The sequence below is a fragment of the Mastacembelus armatus genome, chromosome 15 (assembly GCF_900324485.2).
Source record: "Mastacembelus armatus chromosome 15, fMasArm1.2, whole genome shotgun sequence".
Lineage (NCBI taxonomy): Eukaryota > Metazoa > Chordata > Actinopteri > Synbranchiformes > Mastacembelidae > Mastacembelus > Mastacembelus armatus.
In genome coordinates, this window is record NC_046647.1 from 18,055,929 (window position 1) to 18,075,329 (window position 19,401).

The 19,401-nt window shown below is 38.3% G+C and overlaps 1 protein-coding gene across 1 annotated transcript in view; it reads left to right on the top strand.

The window, feature by feature from the left end:
- arid5b (AT-rich interaction domain 5B) overlaps nt 1-19,401 on the top strand; it is a 69,578-nt gene that overhangs the window by 8,616 nt on the left and 41,561 nt on the right. The window contains exon 3 of the mRNA XM_026309192.2: nt 1,573-1,807. Coding sequence (XP_026164977.1) covers nt 1,573-1,807 — 235 coding nt within the window. The remainder of the gene's footprint in view (nt 1-1,572; nt 1,808-19,401) is intronic.

Genomic DNA, 19,401 nt, shown 5'->3' on the forward strand with positions numbered 1-19,401 from the left:
TAAAGGCACGTAGATGCCTAGTAAATTGGAGATAACTAAGGTAAACGTGAGATCAGCTCACGATCAGTGTCTGCATTTCTGCCTGTACACATCTGTCCTCCAGATTTCCCTGTTTCTGTAATAGCCATCTTCCAGCACACCACTCCACTCTGTTAGTAACAAGCACTTCAGCTATTAGCTCTTCAAATGGAAAGACATTTAAGCATCTCTGCTTCCTTCCCTCTCCATTGGACTTGTAGTTCTTCGAGTATGAGAGTTATTAAAAGGGGCTGAATCAACCATAGCTTGAAGCACATACCAGCGAGAGAGCAAATCCTATTAAGCAAGCCAACTGAACAGACTCAAATATGTACACAAAACCACCATAGCTATTTTCAGCTTACTTCAGTGTCAGCCATGCACATCACTGCTATAGATTTACAGTTATAGTTTCCTGACAGAGTCACATTAGCTTTATTATGTGTCAAGGAGACCAGTGGCTCATAGCGGTCTGCTGTATATTCATTACACCCTTGTTGTAACTAATGACATTTCCTCTACTCTTTAGGTGTAAACGTATTCACTGTGGCCGTGACTTCTAAATTAAAATCTCAACATTCATGGTGGATATTAGGAGCCTGACTTCCTAAATGCTAATCAAAAAGTCTGAAACAACTGCGTCCTCATTGACATTGATTTAACTGCTGGCTTAAAGTCAATTCAGCAATCATCCACATCATCCATATTCATGCTGCTATAATTTACTTACATTAATGTGTATCCACAGCCATAATGCTACTTGACACACATACCAATTTAGTTATATAAATATAGAAATAAGGGATTCTGTTGTTTGCCATGTTTCTTCTACTTGCTCTGGTCTTTGTAATGTTTTGAATCCTGACTTTTACAAAACCGCTGATTATGTTTACCTTATAGTGACATGAATTACACACTAAGTACATTTACTCAAGAGCTGTACCTTGTAATTTCAACTCCACTAAATTTATTTGAAATTTACAGTTACTAGTTGCTGGTGGCTAGTAACTACAGATTAAGATTGTAAATAACAACAACATATATATATATATTAGATGCAATGCTGTAAATCTACCCAGCTGTATATAAAATATCTAATAGTGGCTTGTTAAAATTGGTGGCAGCAGAAATTTGGTTTGCCCATGTGTGTTTGAACCTCAGATTTCAGGGTAGCAAGCAGACAAGTGCTGCCCTCAGCAGCGAAATGTGGAAGCAGCCTGTTAGTGACTAACAATGTGTAGATATTTATGGAGTACAAAAACTACTGTTTGCTTGGAACTGATTGTTTTTTGTTTGAGATTTTTAGCTGTTCAAAAAAATCAATTATTTGCAGAGAAAAAAAGTTTTCAGGAGATATAGACTTCAAAATTTCAATTACATATAACCTACCTCAAGATGTGCTCTTTCTTGAAGTGTTTATATGTGTCTTTTCAACAAAACGTTCATATAATTGTGCCTCAAGGAAAGAATCCATGACCTTGGTAGAGTTGCGTTTATATAACTTCGTTTATGTGCTCATGATTGTAATTGGGATTTTGTCCTACCTCCTTTCAGCACGAAGTAATTGCAGTGTCTGAGAAGGTCATTGTACGACTGGAGGATCTGGTGAAGTGGACAGTACCAGATTTTTCAGGATGGGCCAACGGTCTGAAGGCCGAGCCTCTCAAACCCTCCGTCCTCCGGGAGCTGGGCACCAACGGCAGGCGGGAAGCCCTCCACCGCTACCGAGAAAGCACCCTGACCAGTGGCCTCAACTTCAAGGATGTCCAGAGGGAGAGGGCACAGCTAGGTGAGCGCCAGAACAAACCCCAATTTCTTTTACTTTTCTAAAGGTTATTTTAAAGTATTTCTCCATTCCTAAAGGTTAGTGCAGTGTTTCCAATTTCTCTGGGCTGCTGTGTTGAATGTTTATGTACTTGTGTCCTGTTTCCACCATAAATCAGCTTATGTTTATTGTCCTTTGGTTGGTTTAACAAGTGTTGTCTTGACTGGAGTAATTCATCAGTATGTAGTTGGAATTCCTCCTGATATAATGAGCTGAGAATCACACTAATAGAGGCAGGCTAGAGGTAATAGCAGTGTGTTTGCCAACGCATTACCATCCTACAGTATAACAACTCTGTTTTCAGAGTGTGACAACAACAAAGACTGTATTGCAAAAATCACATCATTCTGCTGGTAATGTCTTTAAATAATTGAGTCACATCAAACTGCAGTCTACAGTACCTTTGATACTTTCTTATCTGTCAGTTCAGATCATAATTGGCTGTGTATCTCAGCAGCTTTAAGGATCATTGCTGTGTGTGTCTGAATGGTTATCTGCTGTATTCATCATGTTCATGGTGCCATTAAGTGTCAGTGAATGTTTGATTCGCACACCAGGCTCTTGGGGTCTCACTACAGAATTACCCATGAATCAGGCCGAACATAAAGCTGGATGTTTCTACGGATGACTCATCTGATGCAAATAGGAAACTCTGGCATTTGAGTCTAATAATCAGAAAGAACATAATGTTTTCTTTGAAGTCGTTTCCCACGTATTTGCTTTTCTCACATGCTGTGATGTAATGGCTAACGCAGATTATAATAGTATAATGTAGCTTGGTGAATATACTAAAAATACTGTCACAGTTACAGTACCCCCTTGTCAGGATGTAAGTATATATCCTATTGATTCAAAGCAGAAGTTTAACTTTATGATTCTGTCAAGTCATTTTCTAAGACTATTTTAAACCCAAAGTGTATGGAAATGAAACTGCTATAGGCTTATATGACTCTTTTTCTGTAGAAAAAGACTCTGTTTCTGGTTATTGATGACTTGTGTACTCTTTCCTGCTCTGGATATTCCAGGAAGAGAAGATGGTGTTGTGTGTTTCTGTGTGATAGTATAATGCCCTTGATTACTCGACACTGGTTGAATCTCATACGCAAAAAGGACAAGAGGATCAATAATGGATGTTTTGTTTTTATTCCAAGAATCAATATTGTTTGATTGTGCTTGTGGGTGTGTGTTGTTTTTGCTTGCTTTCATGAATAGATGTGTCAGCCTGCTTCTTAAATGATATTATGCTCCATATTATAGCTTTCTATAAATGTGCTGTATCGTCTAGATTTTTATGGATTTTTCTGTTCTCGGCGTAATAAGCTGACGATGACGCTATTGTTACTGAGCGTGCGCGTTTGTGTGTGTGCACATGCGTGCATGTGTTGCTAATGAGCAGCGCTGCTGTTAATGACTCCATCAGGCTGTTTCTAAATGCACTTGTCACTCCGATGGGACACTCCGCCAGAGATTCTGCCCACTCAGCAGAACGGGCTCAGACTCTGGCAGGGCACCAGAGACAGACACACATACATGCACACACACATACATGCACACACACACATACTGTGGATGGACTCATGCACACTTGCTACACACTGACAATCAGTGGTGTGCACTCACTTATCCAATTGTTTGTTTGTTCACTACATTTTTGGCGTGTGTCGGTTGTTGACAGTCTAACAATATGAGAGGGGCAGAGAGTTTGGAGAGAGTAAGAGAGAGAGAGAGAGATCACTTATTCATCAAGGCAAACACATGTTACTCTGAGTAAGGGTTTGCATAGAAATATGAAATATGCCACTGCAATGCTGCTGACTATTGAGATGAAATATTCATGCCACAGCAGCAGCAGATCAGATATAAAAGTACTCTGTAGAATCTTGTAGCTGAATGTCAGTAATTCTGGGTAATATCTTGGCTCATTTTTTACGATACAGCTATATGCTCTTTTTTGGATTGTATTTTTAAACAGAATAGCCTGAAGTGGCTGCTCACTATTACTTGAATGATATATTAGCTGATTGTTATTCTACGGCTGATCTGTAACTATGTCAAAGGAATTGGATTGTTCCCCATAACAGGATACTGCAGTAATACCACATGCCGCACAGAAAACCATTGTGCGCCAAAGAGTAATAAGCTGTGCCATTGTTATCGAGGGAAACTGTTTTTTTTTTTTGTTTTTTTTTTCCCAAGCTCGTATCCTAACTTTTCCTGGCATGCTGCCAGTGTGAGTAAAATGCACTGTTATGTATTTGTCTAACAGCCAACATAGAGAAATGTGTCTCAAATAACAGAATGACAATTGTGTTGCTCTTGATTTGCATTACTTAGGTAAGTATGGTTTGGTGAGTGAACAAAGCCCTGTGCTGTCCTCAGAAATACATAAAGGTTGAAACCAAAGATGCACACACAAAGTGAAGTAATTAATTAGAGAGACAAACGACCTTCGCTGTTGTCCTGCTGCATCGACAGCTGTGATTCTCTAAAACCTGTGAGGCAGAGAGATGATTGCTATCATAATTCAAATGCTTGCTTTAACCAGGCTTTGATATGTAGTGTTTTAAAATAGTGGCCGACCTGGAATGAGAGGACATTTTTTTTACTTGTACAATCCTTTATTTATTTTAAGGTTGAAGAAACAGCTGGAATCCATCTGTTGAAGGTGTAGGAACACCACCACTATCAGTCAGTTAGCTTAGCATAAAGACTCAAAACATGGCCAGATGTAACAAAATCGGCCTATGCGCTCCTCTGCAGCTCACTAATAAACACATGATCTCTCATGTGTTTAAAATAATATATGGACTAGTTGGGTGTAGTAATATCTTCCTGTTTTTCCTCTAACTAAGCCAGAGTAGTTGTTTCCCACTGCTTCCGATTTTTTGCTCAGTTAAGCTAATTGGCAGCTGGCTGCAGCTTTTCATGTTTTGTGTTTATTTCGCTGCCCCCAGTTACATTTCCACTTCCTGTCTTTGCATTTCCTTGAACACTTCCTCTCCCTCTCTTACACCACCAGATGACCTCAGACTTTCCCACCTGACTTCCACACCCACCTGCTCACCTGTTGCTCATTCCCTCCTATGTATTTAACCTGCTCACCTGTCCTTTTCATCTGCTAGATGTGAAGTTCTTCTTCATGTGTCTCCCCATCCTGCCTGTTCCTAATTGTCATCCCTGTTATCTGTTTTTGTTCCTGTTGCCTGAACCGGCCTGCTTGTAAGCTTTTGTTACCAACTTCTAACTGCACCTGGATACTTATGAGTCTGTGTTTTGTCTTCCCTGCCTGTGCTCTATACATTTACTGTACACACTGGGGAGTGGTATCAATCTTCTTATCCCATTCTTGGCCAGAAAGCAAATACTGTAAATATATTTCCCAAAATGTGAAAGTCTTCCTCTAAGTGTGTGGTGTTTATTGTTTCTTTTTTGAAGGTTTCCCAGTAGCTAAAAATCAGTCAGTCAGTAATCAGTCTTCTTGTGGTCAACGTTTGACACAAATTTCATTCCAGGAGAACATTAGTAACATTTCTTCGATTGCATGAAGAGTGATGTATTGTATTTTGCAGTCCTTACATAATCTGTAATGTAAGTCACTTAATCAGGTAATGCAAACTGTCTACTTACTTTATCTTGTATTGAAGTGAGCATTAGAGCGTCTTTTTACAGTTCAATCCACCAGGGATGGCTTGCCAGGGAAGTTTACATTCTGCTCCTCTATCTCTCCCCAGAGAACTGGCCTGATTCTTTTTTTTCATTGCTGCCTGCTGAAATTGGTTTCTGGTCGTATACTATGAGGTCGAGCGCTGGAGAGTTGTGTCTGCTGATACAGTTTGTTGACTTGTACTGGGAGAAACAGAGAGCCATAGATGGAAAAGAATAAAAAAACACAACTGATGGTTCTTGCTCACAAAATAGCTCAATAGGTTTTTCTGTCTTGTTGTTCTTCAGTTCTGGCCTTCAGTGCGGAAACCAGTGAGCAGATTGTGGGTTGAGGTGATTATACAAGGTCATAGCTGGTGACTCTGCATTCAAAAAACCTACAGTTTCATCTATGGCTGTTTCATCCCTCAGTATTGTGAGGATCAGGGCTCTCTGACAAAATGTCCAGACAGAAAAAGGAAAATGCAGTAGCTTTTAAAAGCATTGCACTTTCCACTATAAAATACACTTTACATTCATTTTTTTTTTCCAAAGGGATTTGTACTTTTTCCATACATAAACAGAATTAATTTGGGGGCATTCTCTTCTTCAAAGACCCTTTAACCTTTGTGTAGAAGTAGTCAGAGATCAAACCACCAACCAGAGTATAAATGGTCCATGTCTAACAAGTGAGCTGCAAAGTATACTGCACATTTTATACTGCACCATAAGTTGTACACATGCTAATTGTATGCAGTATGTATAGCAACATACCAGTTTGTACTAAGAGGAAATGAATTAAACTTCAGGGTGAACAAAGGGAATGATTATAGCATGCAAAAACTGTTTCAGTGTTTGTATGGACACCTGGCTGTTGTTTTCACTCAGAATTTAAAAATTGTGAAGCTATCCTCTACATTTCACTCAAACTGTTTTTTATGGGATGAAAGTTTTTTTTCATTGTTTGTATTTTCTGAGTTGAACAATTTTACAACTAGCCATGATTTATTTGAATGTTTTTGTTTGTTTGTTTTTTTTCAGCTGTGAGCATCTCTTCAGTTTTCTTTGTGCATTGCACTGTGGGGCACTTGTGTCTATCAACGGCACTCTGAAAAATGAAGCCTTTTAACAAGTCTAAATACAGACCTTTTTTGATTTTCTTCAGTTTGAACACACTTCATAATCCAAACCTGCTTGTCCTGTGTGTAGTATGAAAATGTGTCACTCTTAAACACTACTTTATGTGATCAGAGCAAAAGTTACGCTGATTGAGCTTGAAGGCGCAGTAGGCCAGTGAGGCACGGCACGATATCACTGCATTTCAAGATTCTTTATAGCCTCACCCACTCGGGGATAGAATCACTGTATTTCCCTCTGATGCAACATCTGATCTGTATGCTGGCATTGGCACATATACCCGAGTTGATATCCCGACAATATTTCAGTTGGAACGTTTCAATTTGATGTAAAGGGTAGATTCTGTCCCTTTTCAGAGACTGCTCAGAGCATCACAGAATGTTTATGCGGGTAGGAACTGGTGATAAGGAAACAGACAGATGCTGTCTTCTCATGGTTGATTTGTCTTGGTGACAATACAGAACAATATTTGGGACTTTGAGTCACTATCACACATGAAAATGTTTTATGTTTCGACTGCAACGTGGGAAGGAGTAAACAGTTTCTTGGAAAAGATAAAGAGAATGTGTTGCAGTGTTACAAGAGTAATGGTATGTTATGACTCTGACAGAGAAAGAATGCCATGCTTTTGTAAGACACACTGCTACTGTACTCCTCCATTCAGAATATGTGGCAGATTGTATCGTTTGCACTTGTTTGCTTTCCGCCTCTCAAACATATTTGCTTCTCCTTCTGCTTTTTCTGCAGAACTAATTCTACAAACTGTCCAAAATCCCTTTAGATGTAATTTAATAGAGTGTTTGTATTGATTATGTGCCTCTCTCCCCCTCCCCTTTCTCTCTTTCTCTGGTATGTTTTTTTTTTCCTTTTTGTGATATGGGGAGGGTGGGGGGTGTATAGCAGTATCTTCTTCATTATCCTCAGACCTGTAGGAGAGAGAATCACAAGCTGTTTTTCCTCACTGATGTGCTCATATCATTAATTCCTTTCTGACTGTGGACTGGCCGGAAGCCAGAGAATTCTAAATCTGTAAGCAGTAAATTGTGTGCCGGGGTGGAAAAATCTATTAGATGTTTGAGCATGCTTCGAATTTGAATGGGAGAAAGAGAGAGAAAGACACATTGTGAGAGAGAGAGAGAAAAAGAGAGACAGAGAGACCACCCAACACCCCAGCCATATCCTGTTATGGCTCACACTGTAATCAAATTCAGTTTCTTTGGATAACTATATTCATTAATAATTTGTGTTATTTTATTTCTGGAATGTCAGATAATGTGTTTTTCGCCTTGCACTAGGGAGTGGGATGAAGGCTGGTGGATGGTTAAACAATGAGAATGGCCTCAGAGGAAATGAAGAACTCCGTCTCTCCATTAGTGAGGTCTGAAACAACAGTTGTCTCTCTTCTCTCCATTAGTCAGGTCTGGAACAACAGAGATGCTATTGATGTGACCTCTGCCAGGCATCTTAAACAGACATAAAGGGAGTGAGGTTGTTACAGAATACACTAGCGTGTCTGCCTTTAAGGCACATTTTTTAATGGAATACTTTAAAATAACATAGATTAGACATTTTATCTGAGCTTGTGTGTTGACTGAGGAACATTTGCTTTCTTAAACAAATTGCCTGCCAGTTCCAGTTACACTCTGACTCATGCTTAAGTGTTACCTAATCTCTCCTTTCTGGAGAGATTTCTATATTTGTCTTTGTCAAAGTGATGCTCATTTCAAGTATTACAGCAGCAATAATATTTCAGTGCAGATTTGTCTTTTGTATACGTCTCCCTGATATGTTTCTTTCTGCCCGACAGCTTCACACACTGCCTTCAGATAAATAGATATGGATGATTCAGTGCTGCTCAGTAGTCATTCTAGACTTCACAGATTGTACAGTTACTAACTCTGCATATTTTATGAGCATGCCAGTCCATCTGCTTTATGAAAGCATATAAAACTGTCCTCTTCTGAATGCCATGTTGTGGGTATCAAAAGGACCTGAAAGTCAAATCAACATTAACAAAAAGGATATAGCTTTATAAAAGTGGTCAAATGTAACTGAGTATAATTACTCCAGTACTTTGCATTAGCACAAATTAAAATATTTCCACTAAATTTATTTGGCAGTTTCTGTTATTAGTTACTTTATTAAACTCTAGACTTTACATCTGTTTATAGATCAGTTCATAAAATATGATGCATTGTTTCAGGTTTAAGTGTTAATTAGCTACCACTATAGCCACCTACAATAGTAATACGCAGCTTAAACATTGTCAGTAATAATAACCCACTAATATAACAGTGTAGTGCTTTTATAAGTATTTTACTTTTGATATTTTTTCACTTAAGTGACATTTTCAATACTAGGCTGTAACCTGTAATTGCGTGTGTTTATACTGCAGTATTGCTATTCTTGTTTAAGTAATTGGTTTTTCCCCCACTAAAGATCAGGATGGATTCAGTTATTTCTGATATGAACATGATTCAGATGAGATCCAAGTATCTAGAAAGTACTGTAGGAATACATTTCATTTGACACTGATGTGATTGACATTGATTTATTTAACAAATGTTTTGCTTACATGATATAAAGACGCTGTACTGTTCATAGTTATGAGAAGTCCTGTAGTATGTGAGGGTGTGTGAGCAAATGAAGTCATACATTAAATACCCCTTTAATTCTACCTCAGCATTAGTGTTGGAAAAACACTTTCAGTCCGACCTGCGCCAAGGTAAAAATAGCTCTCGCCGTGATTGCAAATCAGCTTCTCAACATTCACTTAATATCTGTCATAATCTGTAAGGCAGAACTTATGTAAGAGGGTCACGGAGCCACACTGCAGGATATATACTGTAGTACACGGTATGGAAGATAGACTTCAAACCTTGTAGGAATAACATAGTGTTCATTACACAGCAGAGAGGTAATGCATTTTTCCCGCATTGAAAAGTAATTGCAATGGGGGCATTGATAGATTCCAGACCTTTGGTGGGAGCAGTCTGTGTGTGTGCATGTGTGCTCACACATACTTTCTTGGGTACATAACTGTTCCTAATGCTTTTATTAAGCCAAAGAAACACAAATGCCATAATTTGTATTAGTAAAATATCTCAGTGCAGATGGTGTAATATATTTTGGTTTCTTTGATATATTGACTGCCAGAAGAGCTGGAAGGAGCGCCTTGGCTGCAAACAATAGATCATTGATGCCTCTCTGTCCTCTTTCTCAACCTGTCAGTCCATTTCCTTGTTATGTACTGGCCTGAGGAGCACTTGGCAAAATGAGAGGCATTCAGCCAGTCCTGTTTTTTCCTAAGATTTTTCCCCTCAGCCGTAAGTCATGGAAAAGCTGTTGTTTCATTCGATGTGTCAGAGGATAATATTTAAAGTTAACAATAGTTTAGTCACAGAATCACCATGTTCCAGTGTAGGCACAGCTTTGATTTATTTTGCTGAAGATAATTATTGAATGTAAGAGCTTAGTACAGCTGAAGATACAGAGGGCTGCAAAGATAAACAGTCATTTTTAGTTTTTACACATAAAGTGCAACAGTCCTCAGATGGAATAAAATGACCAACAGAAGAATAAATAAAAATAGCACATAATAGCACATATTGAACTTATTTTCATTCCAAGTGGTTGTAAAAAAACAAAGCAGCATTACCGAAGGAAAGACATATGAAATAAGTGGTGTGAGTGACCAGTGAACATAAACTTGTTATTGCAGCTATTAGATATTCTCCTCTGAAGTTCTTATCTTTCCCATGCAATGTGAGACACACAGCTGTAAACACTGTATGTGCTGCATTACAGTGATTACAGCGCTGTTGGTAAAGCAGAGGTTTAACACATCAGAGGTTGTGTTCTGTAGTCTGGAATGAATGAGTTTTAAAGCCAAGCTGGTTGCAGTTTATCAGAAATAACCTGCTTGTTTAGCCAGATACTGTGTGTGTCACATGAATAATGCCGCAGCCTTGTGAAAACAGTTTGTGTGTGCAGGACTGAGCTGGGGAACTTCAAACGGAGATCATTAGGGCTTGTGGAGAGAAAACAATTGTTAGTGGTGGTTGTTTTCTTTTTTGTGGTGCTGTTAGAATGTGTAATCACAAGTAATTGCGCAGCAAAGTATGTAAGAAAAAATTCTACAGTTTGCATTTCTGGGATTTGCTCTTGTATTTGCAATCCATTTTATATCCATGACAGTACATAAACAAGAAATCTGAACAGATGGCACTGGTTTTTAATGACATATTGCTATCTGTAAAGTCTCCCTCTAAGCCAAAGACTGAAATGTCTCCCCTTGGGGAGTGCACTGCTCTAGTTGTTATCATCCAATGCTAATGTCATTCTTTTCTAAGCCATATTGTCAAGTCTTTCAGCTAAATAAATGCAATGTAAATTAAGCATTGTGCTGGATGTAATTATTGAAAGGAGTTCCAACTGGCTTAACTCTACAGGCTGTTTATGTAAAACCTTCTTCCTCCATACAGATCATTTGATAGAGAGAGGGGGGTGTTCTTATATAATGACAGGAATTCACAATGGAGCCATGCTGAATGACAGTCCCTCCAAACATCTCCAACAAACACCCCCCTTCTCTTTCTCATTATAGTTTTACCATTGGGAAACATGCCTGTCCCAAATAGCTGCTAGTATTATTCTATTCTCCCCAGCTCTTTGGCTTCATTCTTTTACTCAAAACATATTAAATCATGTTTCCTTTTACATAGTATATTCCCTGAGAAATAAGTCTGAGTTGATAATGAGGCGCCCTTCTTTGAGGAAATACACATGGCAACTTTGATCTAGAATGGCATGTAATTCCTTGCCTGACCCAATTCCCAATCTCCTGATAAGATATTTTTTTTCTCTCCCTCACCCTCCTTTGCTCTAACCTTCCCACAGAACTCACTCAAATAGGAACTTGCTGTCCCATTAAAGATACATTTAAAGCCAAACATGTCATCTGTTTCATTCTGCAGGAGTAGGACATGTGAGGTTGAAAATGCTGTCTATTAACAAGCTGAGCTTAGGAAACTCTTAAATGTCTCTTTTTTTCTCTGTTGGTGACAACCTCTGAGATCTCTGATCACAGCTGCTCAATTGAGTTTGTGTTGGACAGAGCTGCGTGACAAATGAGAGTGGCCGTCATAACAGATAGAGTATCATCACCTGGGTGTAAAAGCTTTTAGGCTCGTTTGAGAAGAGGAAAAGAGACGCGGAGAGAGGTTTCACTTGTTTGTGTAGTCAAAAGGCAGCTGCATTTCTGCAACCAAAGATAGCTGATTAAATTTGCTCCCTGTGGTATCTGCACATTTCAGGTTCTTGCAGAGCTGCTTGTTTTTACTCTCAGAATTGACTGCGCCATAAGTGGATTGACCCCCAAAACCCAGCAGTAGTCTTTCATTAGTCAGAATACAGCCGAGTACCAGACAGTGAACAGTGTTTAGGGCCAATCCATCACTACACAAAAGGGGATCACTATGGTACAAACTTGTCTTTCTCATCTTAAATGACAACATGGCCTCTAATCTCATAGTAATCATGGTTTCAACTTTCCTTCCTCATGTGATAACTCTTAGGGGCCACTGCTATGTATAATTTCATTTCATGCACAAAAGGGCCCTTTGGAACCATCTAATAGCTCATTTGTTATAAGGCCACTGTTTTGTTTTGTTTTTTTGGTGGTGAAAAGAACCAATTTGGGTTTTTGACAAGCAGCCCCTCTCAATAATTCTTTCATGTATTACAGGACCTATTAAATGCAAACTTTTCAATCTGGCAATCAATAAGGCAGGCAGCTTTCCCTGGCCTCGTGCCAGACACATTAGGGCTGCGAACGATGGTTGCTAGGGAGCTGAGCCTGCTCAGGGGAAAGAATGTTTAATGTAATAGAATCACATAAATCAACGAGAGGAAAGTGCTCGTGTTGTCTCTTCCCCTCTCTCCTCTCTTCTTCTTTTCTCTCCTCTCCTCTGTTTAACTGAAAACATTTAATATGGGTGTGTGTTTTTGAAAATGTGGTGCGGCCATTTTTTTCCCCCTCTTGCTCTGTCAACCGCAAGAACATCTGGGATAGAATTAAGCTGAGGGTAGTTGAATTTTCTCTGCATTTGTTTGTGTGCGTGTGTGTGTGCGTGTATGTACATATGTACACTTCTTACAAGTGTCACTACCACTGTGTGTGTGTGCGCGCCTGTGTTTTTGTATGCATAGCTGTGTGTCCTGAGTTCTTGTGCCGCACACTTGAATAAATTGAGGTGAAAATTATATAAACGTTTCTTTCTTTTCTTTGTCACAGGCCACTGCCCCACCCTGCTGAAATGAATGAGGCACTTTAGTGCTTTACTATAATTAAGAACAGGAGCCAGCATGCATGGAGGGCTCTCTCTTTATATGTATTACTCTCTTATTGTGTTACTCTCCCTCTCTGTGCCCTCTGTACAGTTTCAACAGAACATTTCCTTTGGGTGTTAGTGCCCTTTTGTAGGAATATCATTCTCTTAGAAGAATTAGCACACAGACATGGCCTGTGAATATATAAACCCTGATAGCTCTACTTACTGTATCATATACGGTAAGTATTTTCAATATCAGATATAAATGTTTGTGTGTCACTGAGAATGACAGTTATAATTAGCTTGAATTTTTAATGACTACTGTTGATTCATCTTCCCCAACCTGTCCTGCAACACAAACCACTTCTCCACCTTTCATATGTAATCTGTGTTCCAAACAGTCATATTTTCACCAAAACATGGCTGCTGTCCCATTTTTCTGACTAAACCTGCCTCGGATTTATTTGTTAATCTGAAATTCTTCAAAAATCTTCTTGCTCCAAGGCTCGCACTTATTTAATAAACAAAACATCAGACTCAAGACAGCCAGTGGTCAACATGGTTGTGCATTACAAGTTAAATATGTAGGCAGAAATATGAATGTTTTGAACATATTAAGCCAAGCAATGAGCAGCCAAAGAAGTAAGGAATATATTACTAGTTTTCTGCAGACAATTTGATATTCTGATCTTACCACTGGAATCCATCCAATCCAACTGCCATGAGTAACCACAGTAATAAACTGTTGTCATTTTATAAAATATTGATTTCAACCTCATGTTAAATAACAGACAAAAACACCACTGACAAAAAATAAGCCATTTTTTATATGTAGCTCTGTTACATTTGTCACATCATAAAATACTAATAAAAGAAATTGATATTGATTTAAGGATATTGATTTCATAAGAATTTCTTTTATCAATAGATCAAAAGTTCGATTTTTGGATGAATACTGAATGTGTTGCTTACACTGTGTGTGTGTGAGCACAGCTTGCAGCTGATATGTTGATTAGGGGAGAGGCGAGTCAGTGTGTGTGACTAACGTGATGTTGATGATGAATGGCCACTGAATCATTTGGAAATAGTGTGTTATTCTATGCAGAACCAGTAAATAATTTTTGAAATATTATTCCAGTTTTACTCCATTTGACCAAAAAAAAACCTGAGTGCTACTGACACACTGTGATTGCTTTGCTTTGTTTTACTCCAGTAAAGTGATTTATTGATGCCACATCCCCCGTGTGATTAATGTGATTTTCTTGATTCTGTTTACAGCACAGAATAGCTTGTAATTAACGAAATGTTCCAGCACATTTTGTTTTATCCAATATAGTGTAGTCATTCACAGATTGGACAAGAAATGAATCATGCAAATTGAACAAATTTAGTTATTGTTTTATGTAATTCTCTCTTTGTAGGAAACACGCATCATTTCCATTTGGTGTCATTGACAGATGCTGTTCTCACTTTATTTGGTCAGGTTTCAATAACATGAAACTAACAGCCTGCTGCTGCTGCTTATATGGTCCCCTCACTGACATGTCACCACATTGAGCAGTAAGAGAGTGAGAGAGATGAGGTGGATGAATCAGAGATGTGTTATATATTATGAGAAGAGGCTAAATGGAAACAGGGCAAGCTCAGAGATCAATACCGAGCACGGGGCAGAAAGCCTGCAGGATGGAGCGAGAATACCAAACAAGCACCTTCTTCTCTCCCCTTGTCCCTCATTCTTTCTCTTCTCCTTGTATTCTTCAACAGTCTATTATTTAAAGCATATTTTTAAACCTTTTAGATGATTTTTGGTGTTGCCACTCTGTTAAAAAAAGCCCATCAAATATGAAAGTGACATTACTGGCTCAGGGTTACATGCCTCACCATTTCTCACCAGCCCCACAAAAGCAGCAGGGGGATCCAGTAAATTCCTTGGCCGAGCAGATAATGTGGAAATGTTGACAACAGCAAATTTGAGTTGAGTGAGTGATTTAAGGACTGCAGCGGGTGACAGGGAGCATGAGAATAATGGCTTTCAGCTTTTTCCTGCTCGACTGTGACAAGAGAAATGAGCACACTTTCCTGAAAGATCTTGTCAGAGCTCGTTGGCCATTTGAATATTTGTAAGCTTGGTTGAATGTAAATGACAGAGTTTACATGAGTCACATTTAGTTTTTAATTAGCCAGCACTGATCCACTTTTAACTGCCAGCAGTCTTCATATTATGACTAGTTATATTCCCCAACTTTCAAAGCCACTAAATTCTCAAAGCAGAGAATCTCAAACATGTAGCAGTAGATCATCCTTTTTATTTTTCGGTTTTGAAATTCAATGATGTGAATGATGCTTCATCTAACATTGCAATAACTTCTATTCATCCAGCAGAGCAGCTGCTTCAACCACAACTAATGAGTTTCATGTTGTATTTCTGAGACGTAGACTATGGTGAGTAATTTATCATGCTTATTATGGAAGAGAAACAGAATTTTTTCCTTTGGTGTAATTACACAAAATATTCTCTAATTCTTTCTGCTATAATATAGTGTCAGAGGTTGTTCTCGTCATACATACTTATTTCCAGTCCTGTATTTTTTTTTTTTTTTCCATATACAGTGTGGCTACATTACAATACGGTCTGCTTCTTTTCTTTTTTCCTCTTAAGAAAGATCTGGCTCCCTGGAATATTTTCCCCAGAAATATCAGATGAATCTTGACCCTGTTAAATAGATTTTTTATAGTAATGAATTCAAAGTTGTGCTCATATATTACAGCAAGTTGCTTTCACCACACTGTAGTAGACTAAGAGCTGTATATTACTGCACAGTGTCTCGTGATGTAATATTTTAAGATGGCTTTGCCAGTCTGCTGTGTTGTCTGCTGCAAAATTATGCTTTTATATGTGTTTGCTGCTTTTCTGTGGTTTGAGGGCTAAGACTTTGCCAGTTTTTCTGTTATTTTTAGTCAGTCATTGCGTTCATTAACTTAATGAAATGTCACAATATGGTGGGAAATGTTTAATGACATTTTATCTTTATTGACCAAAATGCAAAGTAAGTGTTGCTTTTTTTTAAGACAGCAAATCCTCACATTTTGAGAAGCAAGAAATGGTTAAATACGTAGACTAAACAAGCAATAACAATCATCGTTGTTGCTGCAAATTAATTTCCTGATAATCAACTAAATAATTAACTTACTATTTCTTTCTACACTACTTTCATTTCATATTAGTGCAGCAAAAATGTCAGTTTAAAATCTATTGTTGACATGCAGTTCCCAGAGATTTGTGTGTTTTGAAATTCAACAGTGGTTCACGGGAAATTCAGTGTCCAAGAACAAAAAGTCAGCTGCTAAAAAGATCTCATTCATGAGTCATTTTGAGAGAAGTCACATTTTGAAAGACAGACAGGAAACAGACACAGATGTTGTGAAAACGATGAGTTTCATTGTGTTTTGCATTAAAATGTTGCTGTTTGGCAAACAGCTCTCACATTTTCTTGTTTCCTTAGACACACCATCAAAGAAGAAATTTCATTACTTCTGTTATGGATTACCAAATGTATTGTTAGCAACTTTAAAGCCTGCGCCAGTTGATTTTTATGCTGTGTGTGAACAGAAAACAATGGCTGCTTGGACTCCTGGAAATCACAAAAATGAAAACCAGTGGTATTGTACTTTTTCTGTTGTACGGTTGTTTTTCTTTATGTCTTCAAATCGATACGTACAAAAATAACATCTCCGCACTATAACTTTGCTCACTGTGCTTTGCTCCCTATCTGGGCTTGTAAAGTTTTTGATTAAAAGAAGTGCTGGAGGAATAATATTGCTCTACTGAGTGACAGATGTTTGTATACTTTTGTCTTTAGAAAAAGATATCAGCTTTCTTTCAGTTCATGTCCCTTTCATTTGTGTGGCATCTGACTTATCCTTTGGGTCATGATTCATACCATAACAAAGCACAATCCTACAAAGCCTCTCCAGTAACATGTTCTACTTCAATGCCACCTTTGGTCAATATAACACATGAATCACTGATACGTCTCTGTGAATATGAAAAAGAAATGTTTCACTTCCTGACTGATGTCAACTTAAAAAAAAACAAAAAAACAAAAGCCTCAAATGATTTTACCAGACCATTTTATAAAATTGTCTTCCTGACATCATATGGTGGGTGGCTCAAACCAGATTGCACAAGCAGTTCAATCATTTCAGGAGTCTTGCTCTAGTCATTTAATGCCTGTGTCTGTAAATGTAAAAATGTGATTCTGCTTTGCATTTCAATATGCATATTAAAAAACTAGGCTGTCATGCTTGTTTAATCTTAGGAATGTTGGTAAGATCAGCCCCATCCTGTCATCTCAAAATGTAGTGAAGCTCATTCATGCCTTTGTCACATCCTGGTTACATTATTCTAATGCACTTTTTATTTGAGTAACTCGCTCATCCATGAGGTGTCTACAGTTTGAACAAAGTTCTGCTGTCAGACTCCTGAATAAGACTAGACATATGCTAATATCACTTCCTACTTTGTTTTTTTTTTTCAATTACCTATGTTTTTCAAGTACAGTGGCTAATCCTGCTACTTCTATTACTACTACTGCTAGTATGATTAAAAACAAGCCATAATAAAACTAATGTGTGCAGAAATAGTGTGACTTAATCTTAAGGATGTGCCAGACAGTTTCCTACAATTCATCTAATGCAACTCAGCATTTATTTTTCATTAGGGTCTACTTCCTTTACAACCCTGTGTGCCGTTTGTAACACAAGCACACACAGTTTTGGTTATAAATTTGTGGTGTGAAAGTTGCAGCTCAGATATCCTGATGGTTAGGCAGACAAGCCATCAAGGTTATTTTTTTGAACTTGACAAAACCCAACGAGAACAACGGAACATTATTCAACAGTTTCACAGAGGAGTGTTAGCCGTGATGATTAAACTGAAGTTGATGTTTAGAATAAAAATGCCCTTTTGAGTGTAATGTGCAGAGCATTAAATGTATAGTACTAAATAATGCATTTAACTGGTTGCATGCCTTATTAGTTTGCTGTATGTTATACTGTAATAGAATTTATTGAGTGTGGATTTATTGAGTGCTGCCCTGATGGACTGTCAGCTGTAGCACAGTTATGACCCTGACACTATTGTAGTTTATGAGGTCAGGCGCTTTACATCGTGTTCTGAAAATAATCATCCACACCACAGCTGTTTGATCAACATGCTATACCACCAGGAGAGGACAGACAGGAGGAGAAAGTAGAAAAGATATCCAGAGAGAGAGAGAGAGAAACAAAACGCAGTGTTATCACAGTGTCTTCCAGCTCTCCGGTGATGCAGCTGCAGCCACAACCAATTAGAAAGCTTATGTAAAGATAAGGACATCCTTTATTTTGAAAGGTCGGGCTGTAAGAAGAAAAGCAATACACTCAATGTATATTACATGCACCAACACACTTACACTTACACACCAACTTTACAACGGCGTTGTACAGTTATTAATGCCCTGCGGCTCTCTCTCCAAATTGAATCTAATCAAGTGAAATGCTGCGAGGGTCCTTGGGAGAAAGAGCAGGTCTGACGGTGACCGCTTACAATAAAATCCATGACATTTGGAAACAAAGCCTGCTCTACCTCTGAGCTGTAATTGCATACGACAGCTGCAGCAGTCTTTGATGAATGTGTGTGTCTGTGGTGTGATATGCCTGTGCATATATGCAAGAATGTGTGTGTTTATACATCTTTGGGCTATCTCTGCATAGGCTCTGTGTGGGTGTGTGTGTGTGTGTGTGTGTGCGTGAGTGCTGGTTGAATGGTTTTAATAATTTCTTTTGAAGTGGTTGTCATATTGGAGTACAGTGGAACTAATTACGCTGATTGTCGGGAATGCAGCTGCTGAAAATATGTTATGAATGATGTCCTTCCTGCCCTTTTTCTGATGCACATTTCAGTGATTTTGTCTGCCTGCAGCTTGATTAAAATAACACCAAATGGAGAAAAATGCATTTTTTAAAACAGACATGTTAAAACTGTTTTTTTCTCTAGTTAGCCACCCTTGAAATATTAATGTACCAGCAGATATTTCCATGAATGTTATGTCGAAGGGCTTTGTAAAAGCAGACAGGACAGTGAATAATTCATATAAAAATCATGCTTCAAACTGCCTGACTTTGCTTCATCAGCTATTGAACCGTTCAGTCAGCTTTGTAAGCTAGAAAAATATTAGCACTCTACTTTTAAACAACAGACTATAAGAGCCAGTGAGTCTATGAAATGTGACATTAACACTGAGGCTTTAAGGAACAATTTGTCTGTGTATTGTGATTTGGCTCGTATCAAGTCTTTGTGCAGTATTATCCTGAATCGTATTAACGCTGATGAAGTCCTGTATTATTTTATTATATAATCACCATAGAACATGATTAGAAACATGTTATGATCAGATTCACAGGAAA